This window comes from Charadrius vociferus, unplaced genomic scaffold (genome assembly GCF_000708025.1).
Source record: "Charadrius vociferus isolate BGI_N301 unplaced genomic scaffold, ASM70802v2 scaffold822, whole genome shotgun sequence".
Taxonomy (NCBI): Eukaryota; Metazoa; Chordata; class Aves; order Charadriiformes; family Charadriidae; genus Charadrius; species Charadrius vociferus.
In genome coordinates, this window is record NW_009647481.1 from 1,969,188 (window position 1) to 1,990,141 (window position 20,954).

The following is a 20,954-nucleotide window of genomic DNA, read 5'->3' on the forward strand; positions in this document are numbered from 1 at the left end:
TTTATAGCTTCTCATGCTGCAGCGAAGCCTGGTTTTGATCCATTACCACGGTGGTCTCTTGGGATGGTTCCTGATGTATACACACACTAAATATATCCCTCAGAAAACAAATATGTCCATTACAAAAGCCTCCATTTTACCAGTCACAGATGGGAATGACTTTTTAACTAAAATCCATGTTCATAATGTAAAAAAACCCCAGCTAACTGTAAATATTTGCTGTTGCTATTAACAGGCAATAGCGACTTTTGGATCCACTGTGCCGCAGGGCGGTAGATCCTGCTGCAATCCTCCGTACAAATCTAATTATTCACAAGGCCTCATTACCAAGTTTTCTAAGTATCTTGTAATAATTTAATGCTCGTCCTCACAGCACCCCAGAGTTAGTTTGTCTTCATGACAGTATTTTTTTTTTTTTTTAACCTGAGGTAATTAATGAAAGTGAGCTAAACCAGCAGAACGGACACAGCAGAGACGAAGTAGCTCAGTTCTACCATGCAGCAGCCTTACTAGGTTGGCCACAGCTGACAGTGACCTTGGCAAGCTTGGCCTGCGCAAAACCCAAGTGCCAGGTCTTCACTCTGCTACTACTCATCAGTCTTGGTAATTCTAACTAGAGGAAAATAACACAAAACCGTACATTTTAAAAAGTTTTCCTACAAATAAAAGCGCAATAGGCTACCAATCAGACGCTCAGCTCGTTTGCTTTCCGCGTCCAACCTAGTTGTCGTGGCTATGATGACAACTTGGATCGAGGCGCAACGAGCAAACTGGCCATTTAACTGTTCACAATTCCAAATATTGCCAGTTGAGAGAGGTAGTTATGATAACTCACTTTTGCTTTTACAATAGGCAACTAAAAAATGCCCCCCCAAACTTGCCTGAGATCACACAGATCTCAGGGATTGAGTAGTACTGTTTAATGCATATTGAGGCCTAATATGAAACCGGGTCTGTCTCCACGCAGCTCTCCTTTCTACCCATGCAAATTGCCACCTGCAAATCACAGACCTGCCTTATTTTAATTCTTTCTCTTAATGGTATTGATTACCGACAATGAGGAATTTACATCATATAATTAGAAAAAAGAGGGGGAAAACCTTGCTTCTAAACACCCAACGCATCAAAGGATCACCCGTTTGGTATTATTTAATGCAAAGAGGGAAAGGTATAAGTTACCGTTTAAAACATTAATGTTTTTCACCACTTGAAGCAAGTACAAGGCAATTTATCCATCAGGTTGTAAAGGAAAAGTAGATTTAAAAAAAAAAAAAAAGCCTGTGAGTATGATGAGGGATTGCTTAGAAGAAGTAACTGGGGTCTGTGAGGAGAGGGAATGTTGTCACTAGAATTACAGAAGACAGAGAAGAATCAAATATTTAGCTAGGAGAGACGGTCACTTACAACCAAAATCAAGCCCTCAATTAAAAAAAAATATTAAAAATTTATGAATGAAAATAGAGACTGGTTTTGATGCTGGGAACGGTCACAGGAGCACCCCTACTACCCCAAACACTGTAGTCATGAACACAGTGTAACTGGGGAAGAGGGTACAACTCCAGTGACTGCTACTGCACAGAAATTCATTCCAAACGTGGTCAAATCTCTGTTATGCTAAAAATGACCAGTATCCAAAAGACCTTCTTTGAAAAGCACAACATGACAGAAAAAGAAGAACGCCTTCTAGTGTACCTGCATATTCATTTATTGTTATACTTTACATTACTGAGAAGTTATGTTTACATAAAATTAAAGATAAACTCCATTTAGCTTCCTACAGTGCCCCATTTAAGACATCCCAGCCAGGTCATCTTAATTAACATTAATCTTTTTGACAAGACCTACTGTAATCACCAAGAAGATCAGTGAATTTCAAATTCTGTGAAAAAAAATTTAAAATGAAATACAAAATTCTGTCTCTGAGCTAACGTGGGAAGGTGCACGCTATTTTTGAAAGCCACTATGTAAACAGTGGACAACTCTTAGGGCAAAAACAAGACAAAAAGGGGAGCGCACTGTAAGCTAACCTCATCTGGGCTTCTCCACTGTTCAATTCTCTGCTGGAAATCTCCACTCTAGTAACAGAAATATATTTCAGAAATAAGCAAAGACAAAGTTCCGGATCCCAGAAAGTAACAGCCCCGAATTTATAGCTGAGCTCTCCCAGCACAACGTCGTGAAATCCTGGGCCCTTGAAGTACTCAGTGTAACACGCAACAACAGATGGAAAGAGCTTAGTAGTTGTCAACAAGGCAATTATGTACTTAATATGGAAATTAATTGGAAGACGATAGAAAAACCAGAATGATGAGGAGAGAAGTTGAAAAAAACCCTAGGAATCCCTTAGCCTGGGAACATGAATTCCAGGAGGCAGCCACTAGTGCTGATCTACCATTTTTATTACTTCGCAAAAAAAAAAAAAAAAAATCACCTTCTAATTAAGACTTTCCCTCCACTGACCAGGACTGAGCACTCAATATAGGAAGGCACAAGCCCTGCTGCCTCCCGCTGCCTCACCCCGGGCAGGCACGGCAGAAGAGGCATTCGGCGCCTACTCCTTCTAATGAAAACACCGAGAAGAATTTGGGTCTAGTGCAAGATTAAAAGCTGCTTTTTGCAAGTGGCCAGAGTCCACAGAGAACTGCTCTGCGTTCGTGGACTCATTTTAAAAGGGCCTAAGAGTGGGAAGAGCTGATTTCAAATTAGCAGCGGAGGTGAAAGACCACGCGGTGCCCGTTACCGGTGCCCCAAGCCATCAGGCCATGATTCAAGGGACACAGTGCTAGAACAAAGACTAGCATTTTAGCATTAGTCATTGAAAAAAACCTATGAAGTACGGTGCTACGCCTGACTAGATAAAAAAAAAGAATGATCTACTTGTAACATTTAGCAGGAGCTTCAGGGGAATATTTTTACACACCATGGATACTACTGAACATAAACTAATTTACTGAGGTACTTGGAATCAGGTCAAGAACAACTCCTCAGCTACTGAGGATGTGCTTACATTTATAATCCCTGTAGTGGAGGACCAAAATACAATTTTATAAAGTCCTATTGTTAAAAGACACAATTTACAGAAATTAAATCAACATAAAAGTGACCTTTGATGTGCTGAATTTAAAAATTGTGTTTGAAACTCATAGCTCCTGTCAAAATGAAAACTCTGTAGAGACTAATCAGTGAAGTTTCAGTGTTACTACTGAGTTAAAAATCAAATGAAAAAATCCAACTTGCACGAATTTCCTCTTAATGTGGGAGAAATTTGATCACACAATCTTAAAATATACTGACTTTCAAAATTCTCAATAATCTCCTTTAATACAACATTTTGCCCTGCATCTGACGGCAACGTCACTTGCAAAAACTACGAACTCGCTGAGCCTCAGAGGCGATACAAAATTCCAACAGGAGTAAGAAGAGGATTTTTAAAGACATCGGGCAAAACTGCTAGCTAGGAAATAAGGGCTTTAATTTAGCTGACAAGGTAAGCACTTCATTACCAAAAGACTCCTTAGTACGTAGACAAAGGAGCTGGAAGAAAAAAACCTGTGTGTACGCAGAGGGGGAACGCCAATCCGGCTCCAAACCCAAAGTGGGATGCTCTGCCCGAGGATAACATCACCGTGGCTCAGAATCCCACGGGCAATACGCAGCAGAGCTCTTTGCGCAGCTCATTCCCTCACTCCCTGCGAGATGCGGGAGCATGTCAGGACAGGCAGCTTCCCTTTCAGCTCGCCTCCTTAATTGCTTTTACAGTAGAAGCTATAATACCAAAATGATTTCCTTATGGCTGAGTTTTATTTAAGCAGGGCTTGTTCTAGGTTTCAGTCCAATAAGCGCGATGTATAATAATACAACTAAATCATGTAATAACATGTGTGAATTAGATGAAGATAAAAAAAGACTTTGGTGATATTAAACAAAGGTTGTGAAAATTTATCGCATTTATAGAGGAAAAAGTGCTTTTTGCCTTTTCCCCTTTCCTCTTTTTATTATTCACCACTGCCCCATAAAGACAGGTTTGGATGTATGCTTTCCAGGCGTCGGGAATGCGAGGGCAGGATAAAAAAGTGGCCATATATAGAAAACGAAAGGAAAACGTGAATCATAAAGATGAGAGCGAGCTTCAAATCCTGATTTTTTTAAAGCTTCCACACCAACAAAACATGCATAAAACCTCTCAAATCAGCACAGCGCGCATGCAGAGCGCCAAGATAAATTTGCCAAAAGAAACCGATTATGAAACCTGAGTCAGTAATGAAGAGCAATATATTCCGGAACCACTATCGCAAGAGAGAGGAGAGCAGACTAACGGCGACCGAGACCAGCGAGCACCCCACTTTTAAGCTAAGCTGCCGATGAGAAATACCTGTTATCCAGCAACAATCACTTTAACCAAAATTTTGAAGAAGAACCGTTATCTTATGAAGTTGCTGGCACTGAATGGATTACCAGGCTAAGTTCTGAAATACATGTTCTGGAAGCAATTTAAAGCTCATTAGAAATAATTGTGTCTGGCTACTGGAAAATGTGGTAAAATTTAATCCACATCCAAATGCTACCTGGGCTGTGAGAACAGGAAATTGTTTTGTGCTACTGTGGCTAACCTCATCCCTGACCTTGAGCAGTAACTGCTACAACAGCTGAAAGCTGAAGCAAAATTAAAAACTTACATCAAAGTATATCATGACAGAATGTAGATAAATAAAAACAGCATATTGAAAATATTATTTTTATGTCAGTCGCCTATAATGAAAGGGAAGAGGTTTACTAACATGTAAAGAAACCACAAAACAAAAATAGAGGGTCCCAAGACGCATTGAAACATCATTCCTATACAACTGGGAGTTCAAAAAGACGTAGTAAGGAGACTTGTACACACAGAATTAAAAGTGAAATATATTGGGGATGAAGAATGGCGGACTATACTACTCCAACTCCTTTCAATTTTCTCCTCTCGGTTGTTTATTTTAAATCACTCTATCACTCCCTCAGACTGGCTCTAGCTATAATGGACAGGACACAACACCCCTTGCCAAGCAGCCGCAGAGTCCTAACGAGGATAATTGACTATCTAAGTGCTTTTCGCATCCTACGCCAGGCTTTACATCTTTTGAACATACAGCAGTTGTAAAGACATCTTAGAATTGTCTTCAGCATTGGATCAGGATCAGTGATCAATGAGCAGAAGGACAGGACGCACGAGCACCGCCCCAATCGCAAAGCTCGAGCTCTTAAGCAGAATTAATCACTCACTGAGGTGCTAATTTTCAAAACTACACAGAATTCATATTTTAAATTTTATCCACTGACAACTGAAGATGCTTAGCACACCTTCAAAATAGGCATTTTGGATTTTTTTTTTCTTTTCTGCTTGGCACTCAAGCATAGGAAATGACTACATGCCAGTCTAGAGGAGAAAATTAAAGAGGTTTCAGCATCCAGACTCACAAGCGTTCACACACATCCACATCCCGGAAACACGGTTTGACCCTTTTCTTCCCCCTGTTATTCTTAGCCCAAGCACAGACCTTTCAGTACACATAGCCAGGAAATGGACAAAACCGGACACCACAAACTTTGGCAAAATGGAAGACGGAAAGAAGGCGGCATGCCAGGTTCCCAAATGTTTGTTTCGAAGCTGTGCCCATGTAAACCACAGTACAGGGTTTACACAAAATCCGCATATAAATTCTAGATGATTTTCACCGCCCGAAGAAGGCCAGGCTTGCAAAGTGCAAAGTGGTATCCAAAACTACTTTGATGAGTGTAGTCCAGACTTCGGAAAGAATGACATTATGTCCATAAGCCCCAGTACACTGTGCTGTGACATCGGTGAGAACCACCACCTGATGCCACCTCATTTCAGTTACTAATTCCTTGTCTAAGTGTTGACAGGACAGGCACGTATTTCAGATCACATTTTTATGTATCTATAGGTTTATATAGCAAGATGACTCCCAGTTGACCTAAGCCATAACTGGAAATTTTGGTGTTTAATTTGGAGCAGGTGAAATTTCTGAAAATAATCCTTTTACTAGCATTTTCTGCGTATCGTTACAGGGGAGAGAGAAGAAAGAAAAATCCTGCTCTAAGACAAATTTAAATTTCATTTACCAATGGAAGTACAACACAATTAAGACATATTTTCATTTATTGTTTGTATGTTATATTCTTCTAAGAAAGGAGCACCCAGGCTAGGCTATGCTGCCACAGGAGAGGGATGCTGGAGAGCTGCTGAGCTATGGGAAGGAAAACCCCGCCGTCCTGGGCACGGCCAGGAGGAGAGGTGAGAGGCAGCAAGCGGAGCTGGAAGCCTGGTGTTCAGAGGGATCACCATGAGGAGAACACACAGCCACATCTCCAGGTGACGGAAAGAAGAACTTCTGAGGGATGAGAGGAGTTTGGGCAGACTTTGTGGCAACCCCCTTGGTCAACGGATTAACTGACACCGAGACTGAAAGGAAGGATCGTCCCACCAGGACAGTGCGATGGAAAGAAAGAGAGGTTTGCTTCTACTTTTCTGCATCCCACATCACCACTTTGTATCTCTCTCAGTTTAAAAAGGCAATTATCATAGTATAGATTTCAATCAAGTTTATCTTGAGTTTCCAGTGCCTTTTTGATCAGCTTTGAGGAGCTGACTACAAGCTGCAGGCATATACAAGAGGTCGGGCTGACTTGGTAAGATAAATGAGCATATGCTCTCTGTTGTCATCTCTTGACATTTACTGTGTCTCTTCTATTTTTTTCTCTAATGTTTCAGCCATAAAATCATGCTGAACGTGAGAATATCAACTATGTTCAGAATTTTAAGTTACTTGCAGAAATGGTAAAGCAGAAAACGTGAAAGCTGAACCCAAGGATTACAAGGCATGTACGTATTCATTCTTTTAACTGAATCACAAAATTTTTCAGACTGTGGGGCTGGAAACATTGCTCAAAGAACACCAAAGTGAATTTTATGATTGTTTACTTGTTTATTTTCCCCCAGATGTCTGCCAAGATTGCATACGCTTAAAAGACAAATACACTTAAAAAAAAGCCATAGAGTATTATGGATTAAAGTTTTCCTTAAAAGCACAATTATTAAGATTTTCAGGAAGGCGTTTGAAACTAATGCAAAATCCCTTAATATCGATAATTTTATAGGAATTTGTATGTTCAAAAGATCATACATAACTAAAGTAATGAATCCTTCCAACGCATTTCCAGAAGAGTTACGTCCTTTTGTACGCTGGAATGGAAATCTCCTAAACTAGTAACGGGCGACAAAAGCGCAAAATGTTAACAGCAATTATTCAAAGCTGATTAATTGTAGTAACTTGAAATACTTACAGTGGGCAGTAAAACCTTCCCAGACCGTAAGCCAGTGACCACTTCAGAACCAGCCGGAGCGGTTTGCAACGGAGCTAATCCGGGCTGGTTATTGGAGCGCCCGCAGCTGAGCCCCGGCCAGGGGCTGGCCCGCGCTGCCCATCTGTGCCAGCGCAGAGCCAGCTGCACCCTTGGAAATCACTGCTCCAAGCCGCCAAGTCAGCCCACTGCACCGGGAGGTCTTTTGCGTTGGCTCTGCAGCAAGTCCAGTCCCGGAATAAATACTGGCAATCACTCACAGAAAGAGCAAACCTGAACAATTCGTCTAAATGTCGCACCTAAGTAGTGGGAAGATCACTGCTGGGAGCCTTTCGGACACCGATGATGATATGAACGTGCTTCAAAATCAAAATGAAAAAAAATACATATATTGAGTGGAGGCTTTCTCCCACACATATGTCCTTCTTCCATTTTTAGCTGATAAGTGATTTTACATTTTTCTTTTGGAGGATATTAAAAACAGTTCTCCTCTTAAACCTGTGTTGTGTAAAATGTCATTCTTCCACAGGTAAACAGTTATGAAAGACACAGAAGAGAAACGTGAGTGAAAGCTCTTATGGTTATCTCACTTCTTTCTGCGGCACACGTCTCCAGATAGATGCCGCGCATCCCTAGGTACTATTCACATAATTTCACAAAGAGGGCAACAAGTGTTTGCACACAGGCTTCAACAGGCTCTACGGCTCCGCTGCACAGTTTTAAATCTTTAATCTGCACTGTCTTGAAACTTCCTTTTATGTTGCATAATTAAATTCTAACATGAGCCACAAAATGTTGTCTGGTCCTTACATGCAAGAGATACCAATACTTGAGGGCTGACAATTTTATGAACTTCCCGTACACATCATAAAAGCTGCAATGGAAAGCAAAAGGTTTCTTCACAATGTGTTTTTTAGGCATGAACTAGGAATGAAGCAGGTCGAAACCAACTAGTGTGGTTTACTCAGCATGGTTTAGAAACTTGATGCCCACAACTGAGGTGAATGGGAGCCCAATAATGCCATATGTTTTTCATAACTGGAGAAAGAATGGTAAAGGCTGAGTGAAAGAAAAAAAAAATTTAAAAAGGAAAATATAACTGCAACAGGATCAGGTACCGTAAGACAAGTAGGGTTGAAGCATCATCGTGACTACCCTTGATTTTCTTTTTTTCCATCATCAAAAGAGAGCTTACAGCAACTAAGTACAAAGGCTAACAGAAACTGAGTAGCAAAATCTAAAAGTTTACTTCGTATCTTTTCATACATATAAAACCTTATTTTTATCTTGCTTAATCATTGTAACAAGTTTAACTTAAGAACACAGCTGGAGAAACGTGCTAGCTTACTGCTTATTTTCCGTATTTGAAAAAGAAACGGGAAAATGATTTTGCAAGGAGTGAGAGTTACTCAGGTGTCATTTTTTCTGTCATAAGTAAACACTATATGCAATCTGCATTTACGGTTTCCATGCCCTGGAAACAGATCAAATGCAAAATTACATTTGAATTTTTTTTATACAGTCGATGTAACACAGTTTCCAGACCCAAAAAGCAACTTGAACGCAGTAAAAGCAAATTTGATGCACCAATTTTATTTCTTTAGGAGTAACAGAATATTTATGGCTCTTCCTGTTTACACAAAGCCCAAATAAGGCTGCTCTACAAAAACTTGGTAATGTTCCTTTCAAAATCTTTAGAAAGCAAAACTGTAAGCTACAAAGTTACTTGCGGTGTAATATAAATGGCTGGTGTCACAGACCTGTTGCAGTTGCACACGAGTGGGAGTAGCAAAATGGAGCAACTTATTATAAACACTTTTAACAGTGCTCTGGGGTAAAGCTGTTATGGTCCTATTATGTTTTGGAACTGCTGGAATATAATTTGAATACATAAAATCACCCACACCTATCAATCAGTAGCCTCGATCAAACACCTCAGGAGCATTTGTATCTTTGCTGAAATACATTTACAGTTGCTAGAAGACAGGCAGGCCAGTTAAAAAAGCGATCCAAGCAACAATGCGACCTGAATCTTACTGATCTGCGACAGTAAATGAGCTCCGACCCTCTGCCACGTAAGCTCTGCGCTTTACAAAGGGATGATACCGGCTGTGGCACACTACACTCCTGCTACGTATTCCACAAATCCATCAGTGCTCAGCAACATGAACTAACGGGATTTTTATATCACCAGGCAGGGAAAGAATTACACTGCAGAGGAAACATTAATGAATACCTACCGTACGTACAAATCATTTTACTAGCTTCTCTGAAGAGAAGAATTCCATTTGGAGATGATACATCAAAATTTAAACGTTGTGATCTAAAAAATAACAGCAAAAATATTCAGAAGGTCATCGAAGCAAAAAACTGCAATGGATTCATTCCTAAAACAAAAAAAAACATTTGCTGATTACAAGGTACAATTATTCCGCAAAGTAGTTCTAGCTTTCAGGCCAATGATATGCACTCTACGTATCTCCACATGTTGCCAAAGAAACAAGCTATGACAAAAGATTCAACAATTTTAACCAGAAAAGGTGTCTGGACAATACACACGCAGCTCTCAGTGACCGGTGAGCATCTTGTGCCCGTACACAGTTCAGCAGACCGCTAGGAAGGTTCCATAATCCCAGCGGTTAGGCTCACTTTTACCCTGCTTTTGCATCTGTATAGCTTTTAAAAATAAGCTAATCCCCACCTGTTAGTCTGCTACATAAAACGTGTGGCAATCACAAGCCAGTTCTCTGAGTGCGAATTGTAACACGTGCTTTTCATGACCATTCGGACCCGAAGAAGGTTGCCCCGTGTTGTCTCCCCTGATGCACAGGGCTGACCAAAGCCAACAAACCCACTTCATTACCAGTCTGGAAGCACAACAGAGCCCTTGCCGAAGTCCCCGCTGCGTCTTGTCAATTTGTCTTTGGGGTAAAGAAGCCCAACTTCTAGTTCAGGCCTAAAAGTTAACTTCGAAGATTGGTCTTAAGCTTCCAAGTAACTTCAGCAAAACTTACCCTTAGTGTTTATTTGGGCTGAAAGGGGAAGGAGGCATCCCGCAGGGATGTCAACCAGAGCATCCCCTGGCTGACCCATCCGGCAGTCACCCCCTTTTGGTCACACCGGGAGCCCTTGTATCACCCCTATCCCACAGACAGCAGCAGGTATCTTTCTTTGCTGCAATTCCAATTTTTTGTTGTCCGAGTCCCTGTTTGCAGGGTCCTTCGCTGCAAACTCTGGAGTAAAGCGGGGTGTTTATAAATGAATAAAACATGCCTTGTATAACACACCTGTGTATTCCACATGCACAAAATGATAATGGCTGGCAGAGGTGAAAAAAACCAAACCCCAAACCAGCACATCATCTGATCAACAACATCAGAGTGGCATAATGCACAATCTGATACTGTGTAACACATTTTAACCATGTCAAAGTACATCGTACGATGCAATCTAACCTGTAAAAGCTCATGCAGTACACAGCCCGTGAAAAAACACCATCCCAGATGATGTTTTCTAAAGGGAACGAGGCAGATTTTCTGAATACCAATAGGCAGAAGAATAACATGAATATGGAAAGTAGCTTGAAGAGCTGTCTTTTGCATAAGATTTATTGTTCCAGCTCCTCTTTGCCTTTGTTTACCGTTATTAAGAGTTCTGTGCCTACGCTTTAACAACCTCCTTGAAATGAGGTGCAGCGCTATTAGAGTATAACTGCTTGCGCATCATGAATAAAACCAGGTTAAACTTTTCCAGCAATTTATTATACTACCACCAGGATAAAAGACGCAACGAGCCGGCACAAACCAAAGAGGGCGTCACTTTAGGCAAGTCAACACAAAAAAGAAAAGGGGAACTCCGCCTCAAGGTTTGCGCAGCCTTTTGGGGATTAAGCACACATCATACACACTAGCGTTTGACTGGGAGACGATCTCCCGTCACTAGATTAAACTAAATATTTTTTTCAAATTTCTAATATTTCGACTTTTTTCCTTGAAAGTTTGATTTGCAAGGCAAAAGGAGAAATGATGAGAACGCATACTTCTTTGCTGAAAACTCTTAATTACTTCAGTCATGAAGATACAGCACAGAGACTTTTACTATCAATTTTTCATTTAAAAATCTTTTCTTCCTTTGGGCAGTACACTAAATATTTCCAAGTGTAATGATAATTTCCCAAAATAAATTGTTCTGTTACTGGTGGTAAAACAGGAATTTTATTCTAACTACTGCAATGTCGAGTATTGAGATCACCTCCAAGAATAATTTCGAGGCCTTTTTACTTAGCTCACAGAGAAGATTTTAGGTGCGGGAGAAGTTACCTACATGCTGATTATAAATACTGCTGTATTAGATGCCATTCTTTCCTGTTTTGGCTGGAAGAGTTGAGTTGCAAAGGAAACCGTAAAGGGAGTTGTGGTTTTACAGGCACATATGTACGCTGCTTGGCTTAAGGCAAAAACTCAGCCTGCAGCAAGGCTTGACAGCAGACAATTTCCCAATATTTAATTCTAGTCGGTATTTATCCCTGGTTAAAGCATACGCTTCCACTGACATTGAATATAAAATCACAGTAGTCACTCCTATATATTCCTGTAATTAATCCTTACCAGCCGATTTTGTAACATCTACCATCTTGGTAAAACAATACAATGACATTGAAAACTGAGTTCTGCTTGCAAATTTTGTTCCAAAATACAAAGCAGCAGTCTTAACGTCAAAGTCAGCCATCCCGAGGATACGCAAAACACAGAATGATGGAACAGAGAATGCATACCATTGCAGGATTCAGCACTACGTAATTTTCATGTGCTTCTTACCTGTTTTGCATGAATTCTGCCATCAGCTTCAAGATAGGGGTCGTACACGCAGGTTCACGGTACCACAGCTCGATAGCTCTTTGCAGAACAGAAATGTACGCAGGGTATCTTCACCAAACCGAGTTAAAGAGTACACTGATCAAATAGCATCTGGCGGAACAACTTCCCCTAAAACTGTACTGTACCAGGAGAGGGGTGGGCCACAGACAGACCCTGCAGCTCATTCTGACAGGGGTGCTGCCAGAACCCATACATTTAAGCAAGTCTCTGCTCAGAGGACCAAATCCTTTGGAAACATTAATGGTTAAGTGGGAAATAGTTAATATGCCAGAGCTGGAATGAAGCACAAGGAAAGCAGTTTATATATGTGAAGCTAACCTGTAAGTACGTATATAAAATGAGCTTGGATTTTTAAGGAATGGCATAAGTCACAAATGGCAATTTAATTTAAAAACAACACAAATGTACATATTAGCAAATTCTGGCCCCCAAACTTCAGTGCCATCTCATATATATAGTATAAAATACATAAATGGTTGGGAACAATTTGATTCTATGACGTCGTTTCCAGAGCATTCAAGAGGAGAATTCAGCCAAACCGCGGGGGAGAGACCAGCAAAGTTACGATTTCTAAGAACTCCTTCAGGAGAGCTGTTTGCTTATCAGCACCCAAGAGATACCCATCCTTTTAAGGCAGGATTTAAAAGAATGCAATACAGAAAAAAAAAAGTTTAGTAGACTCTGCTATGTAACTTAAAAAAAATCTTAGGAGTTCCTGACTGTATCAAAATATTTTATGCAACAATTTGATAGAAAGCTGCCCCCTAGTTTTCCTGAGATGCTGAAAAAGAGAGTTTATTTGGATAAGAATGCAGATTGGTAAATGGCAATGAGGTAGCATGGCTTGAATGGCAAAGAATTAAACAGGTTTTTTATATCGAATCAAGAGACTTTGACTATACAATTTGCTACTAAAACACGATCTAGTTAATCTGTCAACGGTTTTGTTTAATAATAAACTTATTTTTCATTTATAACTTTGTTTCGTGACATATAATTCTGCTTTATTTAACCACACGAGAAACAGCGACTATTCTTAGGAAAACACTATTGCCTATTCAGACAATAGAGGCAACTACTGTGAACCTTACAAAGCAGAATACAGGCCAAGCGCTCAACGTGGGACTGTGAAATAGAAGTCTGAAATACATAAAGGTTTCCACGCTCCTAGGAGATGCAGACACAGTCATGTCTGAGTTTGCTATAGCTCTGGTGAAGGTGAAAGCCGTCAGCGTAGTGCTGCTGCTGAATGACAGCGCTGCGCAGACAGATGGAAGGCATTCTGGCTACTGCTGCCTGTCTCAGCCGTCTACAGACTTGTGCATTTTTGCTGCCAGCTGCTTGAGGCACTGCAGGCACAAACTACATACAGCGGAAGAGGCTGACATGCGAAATATACTTTGAGGCCTCGCTTCTCGCTCCTTGATGGGGTTCCTCACATTTTAAATCAAACAAACTAGAGTTAAACATACGGTGGAGTTATCCAGTCATCAACTGGAATGGAAATTCAAGTCTCACTTATCTAAAATATCCTCAAAGGGCACAGATGATCCATGCCATCTCATACCTTTAAAAATTCACTAATGCCAGCTCCATTTTTCCTGAGGTGGCCTTCCAGCCCAGCTCACTCTCACAGAGGTGGTCACTGTTCTCCAGATGCAGCAGATGCCAGGTAAGGCACAGAACCGAGCTGTGCTAGTCATTCCCCTAAGTCATGCCTCTTCCTTAGCCCTCCCAGTAGCCCCATGTACACAAAGGGAGGTGCTGGGATGCTGCAAAGCCCCGCTGCAGAATTCCACGGGGCGGGAAACAATTGCCTTTGCAGATTTCACGGCGAAGAGAGTAACTTGACACTTTGGTTGTAGGGTTTGGCTGTAAGTCAGCAGTATCAAAGCCTGCTAACACACCCGGTATGATTAGCCATCCTAATTCAAAAACTTAAGCATTAAGTCCATATTCATTGACCAGGAACGAGAAAAAAAAAGGAAAGAGGGGAGACTATAGGCAAATGTTATAAAAGCTAGGGTCAACAGAAAGGCTTCGCCAATTTATTATTTCTTTTATAAATCAAATAAAGTGGAATAAATTGGTTTTAAACAGAATATTATTTTTAAGTGTTTTTAACCACAAGCTTCAGGGAAACTGGCTACGTCATGAACTTACCCTGACCAGTCAGTTCAAGCTCAAAGGAATTCAAACTGCAAAAAACGATACTGAGGTTTGAATCAATGCAACTGGCAATAACAGCTATTACAATCAGATTGCCGATCAGGCAGCCTTGCTTCACGAGAAAGTGCGTTCTCCCCTTCTCTTGTGATTAGGAAACTTCAGCCTCTACAGCTGTTGGCTCCCTAAAGCTTGTACCTAATCCTGAATCCTTAAAAAACATAAATTTCAAAATCTAGTTCTTCAAAAATAGACTTATTTTGAACAAACCACCTTATTGCTGCACGTGGTTTTGTTTTGTTAAGAAACGCAATATGAATTTGGATCACCATGTAACAATGGCAGTTTGGTGAAAAGGTTGCTTTGCTTGTTCTAGTGCTCCACGTCCGAAGCAGCACACGATCTAGGTCAACTGGAACTTTTAAATGACCGCTAGATAAAACATCTCAACGGCAGATCACTTTTCTATAAACTCAGTTTCTATCTATCTGTACCCACTGATATTTTTATATAGGCAGCCAATTTCATGCACTCACGCGCGTACATCGTGTGCTGTCTCGCTGACTGCAACTCTGAGACAACCTAATAATTTTATTCTCGCAACCCATTTTCTTATTGCAACCTTTTTCTTTTACAGACAACAGAAGTCATTAAATACTGAGAATCAGCTGGGAGGAACACAGACAAAATTGCCTATGGGTTACCACCCAACTGTAAGAAACACTAAATGAAAGTAACAAAAAAGTGGGTATTGCCCTGAACTCACAATTGAATCTCCACGGACGTACCTGACTGCGAGACCTTCGACTGCAGTCTGATATTAGTATGGAAGAAAACAGATTAAACATTTAACATCTTATCCAGGCAGGCTTGAAATAAACAGCAGAATGAAATACGTAAGGAGAATCATCACTGTTAAGAAAAACAGGTTTTGTTTCTACCTCAAATCAGTACACAGGTTTTTTCGGGCCACACCTGCACGTTCAGGACTGACCTACAAATTACACAGGCCAGATGTTATGAATACAAAAGGCAAATAAACTTTCCCAAGCTGTGGTACTGGAATCGTCATTGACAGCTTGACATATCAATATTTCAGGAAGAATAAATGACTTTCATATCCAGGGTTTAGGGGTTTTTGTTTTGTTTTGTTTGTTTGTTTGCGTGATGTTTTTCTTCATCTTCCATTACCGGATACTTTGGGAAGATGCTATACTTAACATCTGAAGCTGCTTAAAATATTTGGAAATATTTTAATGCAGTCTTTTGAGAGATCACCTAATGCAACTTTAAAACAAATTCTACTATTATTATAAGTATTTTCTCTTCATCCCTTGCCAGAGGAAAACTATAAATCTTGTCTCAGCTGAATGAACACCATTTATCATATTCATTTTCTTGTCAATACAATTATGAAAAGCCTTTGGCCTTTTTCCAAGGAGCCTGATTTGCTAGAGAAACTCAATTAGTATAAGCAAGCCTGCTACAAAACAGCCCTATTTGGCAATCTAGCGCAGCTTCAGCATACCTGACGATTCACCTCTAAACCGTGATCCTAATAACTCAATCATAATGGTAAAACACAAGATACGACGATGTCCCCCCCGCCTCCACCCCCTCCCCTCCCTGAACCAAAAGGCCTTAAAAGAAATTATTTCTGCTCATTTTTGCCATCTACTGGACAAAACTTAAATCCTAAATATTGCGATCAGAAAAAAACCCAGAAGACTCTCTCAGGTGAGAGATTATTGAGTGTAATTTGTTTTGTTATGGACAGGGCTTAGAACCGAAATATTTCCTGCAATCACTTGAAAAATTTATCAATTCATTCTTCTACCAGCAATTTACAAGTCACTATTTCTGATAGTTTTCAATAAACATCTTACAGGATATTAAAAGCTTAGCCTTTTATGCCCTGCTTCTTTGTAATGTTTATTTATTGACAAATGCAGGTAAATCAGATTTATTTTGGCTAATATTCTGTATGCGCCATTTTCAATACTGAAATTCTAGGGCTTCAAACATAGAATAAAACTGGTTTGGAAAACAGCTTTTCTTTGCTATTAAAACCATCTGCTGATGATATATTTGAAATTACAAAAGGAATATGTTAATCCAAGGATATTTAAACTTTTATGATAAAATTGGCATCTGAGCCTCCCTTCTCCTCCAGTTTACCTTGCTGTCTTTATATCCAGTAAACAGGAGTTGTGATAAAAGCAGCTTATTCTGCTGTAACGCTTTGGATCAATACCTGGATGAAGCTGGACTCAGCCAAATGAGGTGAAATCCACTGAACAGAGGCACGCACTTATCCTTTACAGCCGAAGGTGAGGAGGGAAAAAAAACTGGAACCTGTGCAAGGGAAAAGAAACTGAGAGGCCTGAGCTTTGACTTCCACACAAAGCTACGTTTCGGTCTGGTTTTATTGCTCATGTAGCACAATGAAATCCAAAAGTTGGAGGCTGGTTTTCTTTGTTTGAAATAAACTTAATTCATAAACTGGAAGGAATAAATTAATTTAAAAAAAAAAAAATCAGGAAAGGGTCCTGAGGATTACATATCCTGGATCCTTGTATAAAAAAACCCCACTTCCATGGATGCATCCATTTCTTTCAAATGAAGAGGAGGTAAATCTCTGTTATCCCTCCTCTTACAACTGGAGATCTGCAGTTCTGCACAGAAGAGCAGGATACTCCTGCCGTAGTAGGAAAAACAAAGTAACAAGAATTTGAAATGGAAGCAGCACTGATCTGCTTTTACATATCTTCCTCGTTTTGTTATTAAGTTTTAGGGTAACACAAGCACAAACAGTACTAACGAAGTTAAATGTACCCAATGGTGCCCACTAGAAAATGAGATGCTAATTCACAGTCTGGCTTCAGTAGTTTGTGGGGTTTTTTTTTGTTGTTGTTTGAATTGGGTTTTTTTCCTCCAGTCCTCTAAAACTGAAATTAATGGATGCTGTCCACTGATTTTAAGAGAAATAAAGATGAAACTGCTTTGTGTTTTGGACTTACTTTCTGCAAGCTGACCCTCCACAGAGCCAGAATCACTGCAGGCTTGCGAAGGTCTTAAAGAGGGCTTATCTGGATGGTCATCAGGCTCCCTCTGCCCACCACGCAGGGACAGCTATCAGATCAGACCAGGCTCTGCTGTACAGCTTAGCAGTCCTTAAAGGCTAATTTCCTAGTTGCATTTCTACATTGATACATTCCTCCTTCTTAATCACGACCATTATTAGTGAGCAGTAGGGTTTCACTATTTACTTAAAAAAAAAAAAAAAAGATCTAAAGCTTGATTTCTAGTAAAGCATGTAATTTTATCTGAATGTTATTTTTTCTGTCCATAAAATAAACAAATACATCATTAACTTACATAGCTTTGTGAGATCTAAATTATAAACCAAATATTTTCATAGTTACTTCCCCAATATATTCCTGCAGTTTGTTACTAATATGGCTGTGTGCCTGAAGAGAGAATTACAGCTACTGCATTTATAAAAATACAAAACATTTCTCTATAGTATTAAGAAAATACCCGTGAGTATGATTGTATTTGGTGGCATAAAAATGTATACAGTATTTAAAGCAAACGGAGTTCCATTATCATTATTTATTGAAAGAAACTACAATCTAAAGATTTTGATTTTGTTTGCAGATGTCCATTTTCTTCTGGATCAAGAAGACTGCAGGTGTTGCGATATTAATAGAGTTGACATAAATAGAAAGTAACTGACTAAATTAAAGACATGATTCATACCAGAGAGAGAAATCTCCCCAGACAGCACTTCTACGGTATTTTTTAAGCACTTTTGATGTTAAACCAAATGTAGGTACACTGTGTTTGGAGCTTTTTTTTTTTTTTTGCCTTTTTTTTTTTTTTATGAAGACATTAGGGATTTCTGAAGGGAAGAAAACCACTTGGATATGTTTTCTAGATGAGCAGTGTGACACAACAAAAAAAGTGACCTCTCCGTGGTCCTTCCCAGTTAACTGCATGGTTGCCATTGTGCTGTAATTTTAGCTGATTACACATTAGTTCATTTAGCTTTGTTTCCTCTTCCCCACTGTGCCATACTATTAAACTAATGCAAGGGGCCTGGTATCCCTCTGTGCACAGAGCGGGTATTGTCACCGCGTAATAAGGATACATCCAGTCGAACAGCATGGTGTAGCTGGTCTTTGTGTTCAGCGCAAAGGCAATCCCGCGAAGATCCCTTGCCAGCCCGATCAACATACGCTGTCAGTGGGAAAGAGACACAGTAATTGATTTTCACGTTAGCACAGAGCAGATGGAGTAATAATCAGCCAATAATGACCACATATCTGATTTTGATTCATTAGTTTAAATGTCTCGCTCAAATCTTTTTTTTTTTTTTTTTATAAAACCCACAAAGATTCTTTTAACAAACAAGATCTCCACAAGTTTTATAGCGCTAACACTAGCAAAACGCTTCGGAAAGGCTTCTGGTTATTCGATACGCTAGCCTAATGAATAATGCAAATTAAAACGTAACACATGAATACTATGTATTAAAGTTTGAAAGTGCTTCCTGTATTAATATATTTAAAGTAACACTAACAATAAAACGTTAATTTAAGCTTGTAATATTTTGAATGAGGTGTAAGACTAACTGATACTCATAATAAGCTACAATTAAGGTTGCACTGAGATTCTCATTGTACTGTTATTTTAACATATCTTTTGTTTGTTTATTTTTTAAACTAATTTTCCAAGTTAGGTTTCTTCAAAAAGCGACTTTTTTGTTTACACAAATCTCCATCTGTATTAACATTAGTTCCGAGATGAATTTCTTTTTTCCCTGTAATGACTGAAGTGTGGCTTCAGAATCCTTCCAGCTCAAATGCAGGCAACGCTTTATGCATAGATAATTAGCTCCTAGTAAAGGGATATTTTCAGGATAATTAAAAGTCTTCAATAAGAAACACTAGTGAATGAAAACTATTTTAGCAATATAAACAAACTTTTCAATTTACTTAGACATAAATATTATTTTTCATAATTAAGAAGACTTAATAAATTTTGTCCATGTGTTGCAGGTGGGGTTTGTACTTCTTTTTTTTTCATAATAAAAGACCACAGTACTGCAGAATCCAGTAAAAAAAATAAAAAAATCATAGAAGCACGGCAAAAAAAAAAAAACACCAAGGAGTTCCCTCTTTAAAAGCAGCATTTGTAATAATGTACCACTTGGTGCTAACACTGTGATGTTTATAGTGTTGAGAAATACAAAAGGTAAGATTCACATATTCATTTTAATTGATCACATAAAGAGCACATTATGGCTGATGCGTTGTTAAACTGCTAAACGTCATCTTACACAAGGGCTAATTTCTGCTTTTCCTATACAGACCCAGTAGTCCAACTGCCTTGGACGGCACGCACGTAGATTTACCCAAGGATAAACTGAGTTCTCTACAAACCGTGGGTGAGGTTGCTAGGAGTATTTTAATATTTGCATTTCCTTTCTGTTGTGCGTTGAACTGGCCTGAACTTGCAAGATGCTGAGAGGTCTCAACTCTCATTAACTTTAATGGGACTCTGAAATCACTAGAGAGGAAGTGTTCAATACTGAGAAGATGTAATATAAAATTGTAACTTTATATTCATCCATATTTTCATACTTCGTGTGCCGTTTTGTCCACACAGAAAATAACTCTTTAGCAGACACGGTGGCCAAAATATAAAGAATTAAAAGAACTCGGCAGCAACGCTTTACACTTCTTTCTGAAGGGATGCAGAGATGCAACAATATGTACAAGGAAGAGGAAATCTTCCAGATTGATTTGGGTCCCTTTGTCCATTCTAGCCACGAAGGAGGAGACCGGCCAGCCTGCACAAAGGAGAGGCTGGAGCGGGGAGAAGGGCAGCTCTGGCCCCTGGCAAGATGTGAACTTGCCTTTGTTTGAGGATGCCCTCGGAGAGAAAGCACTCACCGTCTTACTGGGACCTCTACAACGTGGGTTAGAGAAAGGCAACCAGCAAAACCCACAGCCCTCTCACATGCTTACTCTCTCTTTAGAAAAACTACTGGTTCTAAGAAAACAGTCTTTTGCAAACATATTTAAGAAAGAGTTTGGTCGTGAGAATTTAAAAACTATTAACAAAAGTAGACGCGCAACCTTCTTTAAACTACGGGCCTGTATTTTTGGGAACCCACACAATTTCAGACACCATTTGACCTTGAATTCTAAAGAGAGGAGAACTACTACTACATAAAGTACTCTTCTTGGTTTTCTATTCTTTAAATTCAGGTATCGTTATTAAAAAGCCCATACCATTAACCACATTACTCTTACTAAACCACCTCAATCTACAAGGCACCATAATATTCCTGGCCTGTAAAACCCCAGCAAACTCAGTGGTTCAGATATTATCCATCGGAACTCAACTTTATAAACTAACACTGCCTACAGTTGGCAATAACCAAACATCCTATATAATAGCCTACAGAATCCTGAGGTAAGTCCTGATCCATTAAAATCAATGGAAAAAATATCTTTAAACTCTAATAGGAGGAAAAATCAC

The 20,954-nt window shown here is 39.6% G+C and overlaps 1 protein-coding gene across 1 annotated transcript in view; it reads right to left on the reverse strand.

Moving 5' to 3' along the window:
- RANBP17 (RAN binding protein 17) overlaps window positions 1–20,954 on the reverse strand; it is a 158,304-nt gene that overhangs the window by 31,522 nt on the left and 105,828 nt on the right. The window contains exons 21-23 of the mRNA XM_009880751.1: window positions 18,556–18,644; window positions 12,177–12,284; window positions 9,600–9,682 (exon numbers count right to left, since the gene is read on the reverse strand). Of these exons, the coding sequence (XP_009879053.1) occupies window positions 9,600–9,682; window positions 12,177–12,284; window positions 18,556–18,644 (280 nt within the window). The remainder of the gene's footprint in view (window positions 1–9,599; window positions 9,683–12,176; window positions 12,285–18,555; window positions 18,645–20,954) is intronic.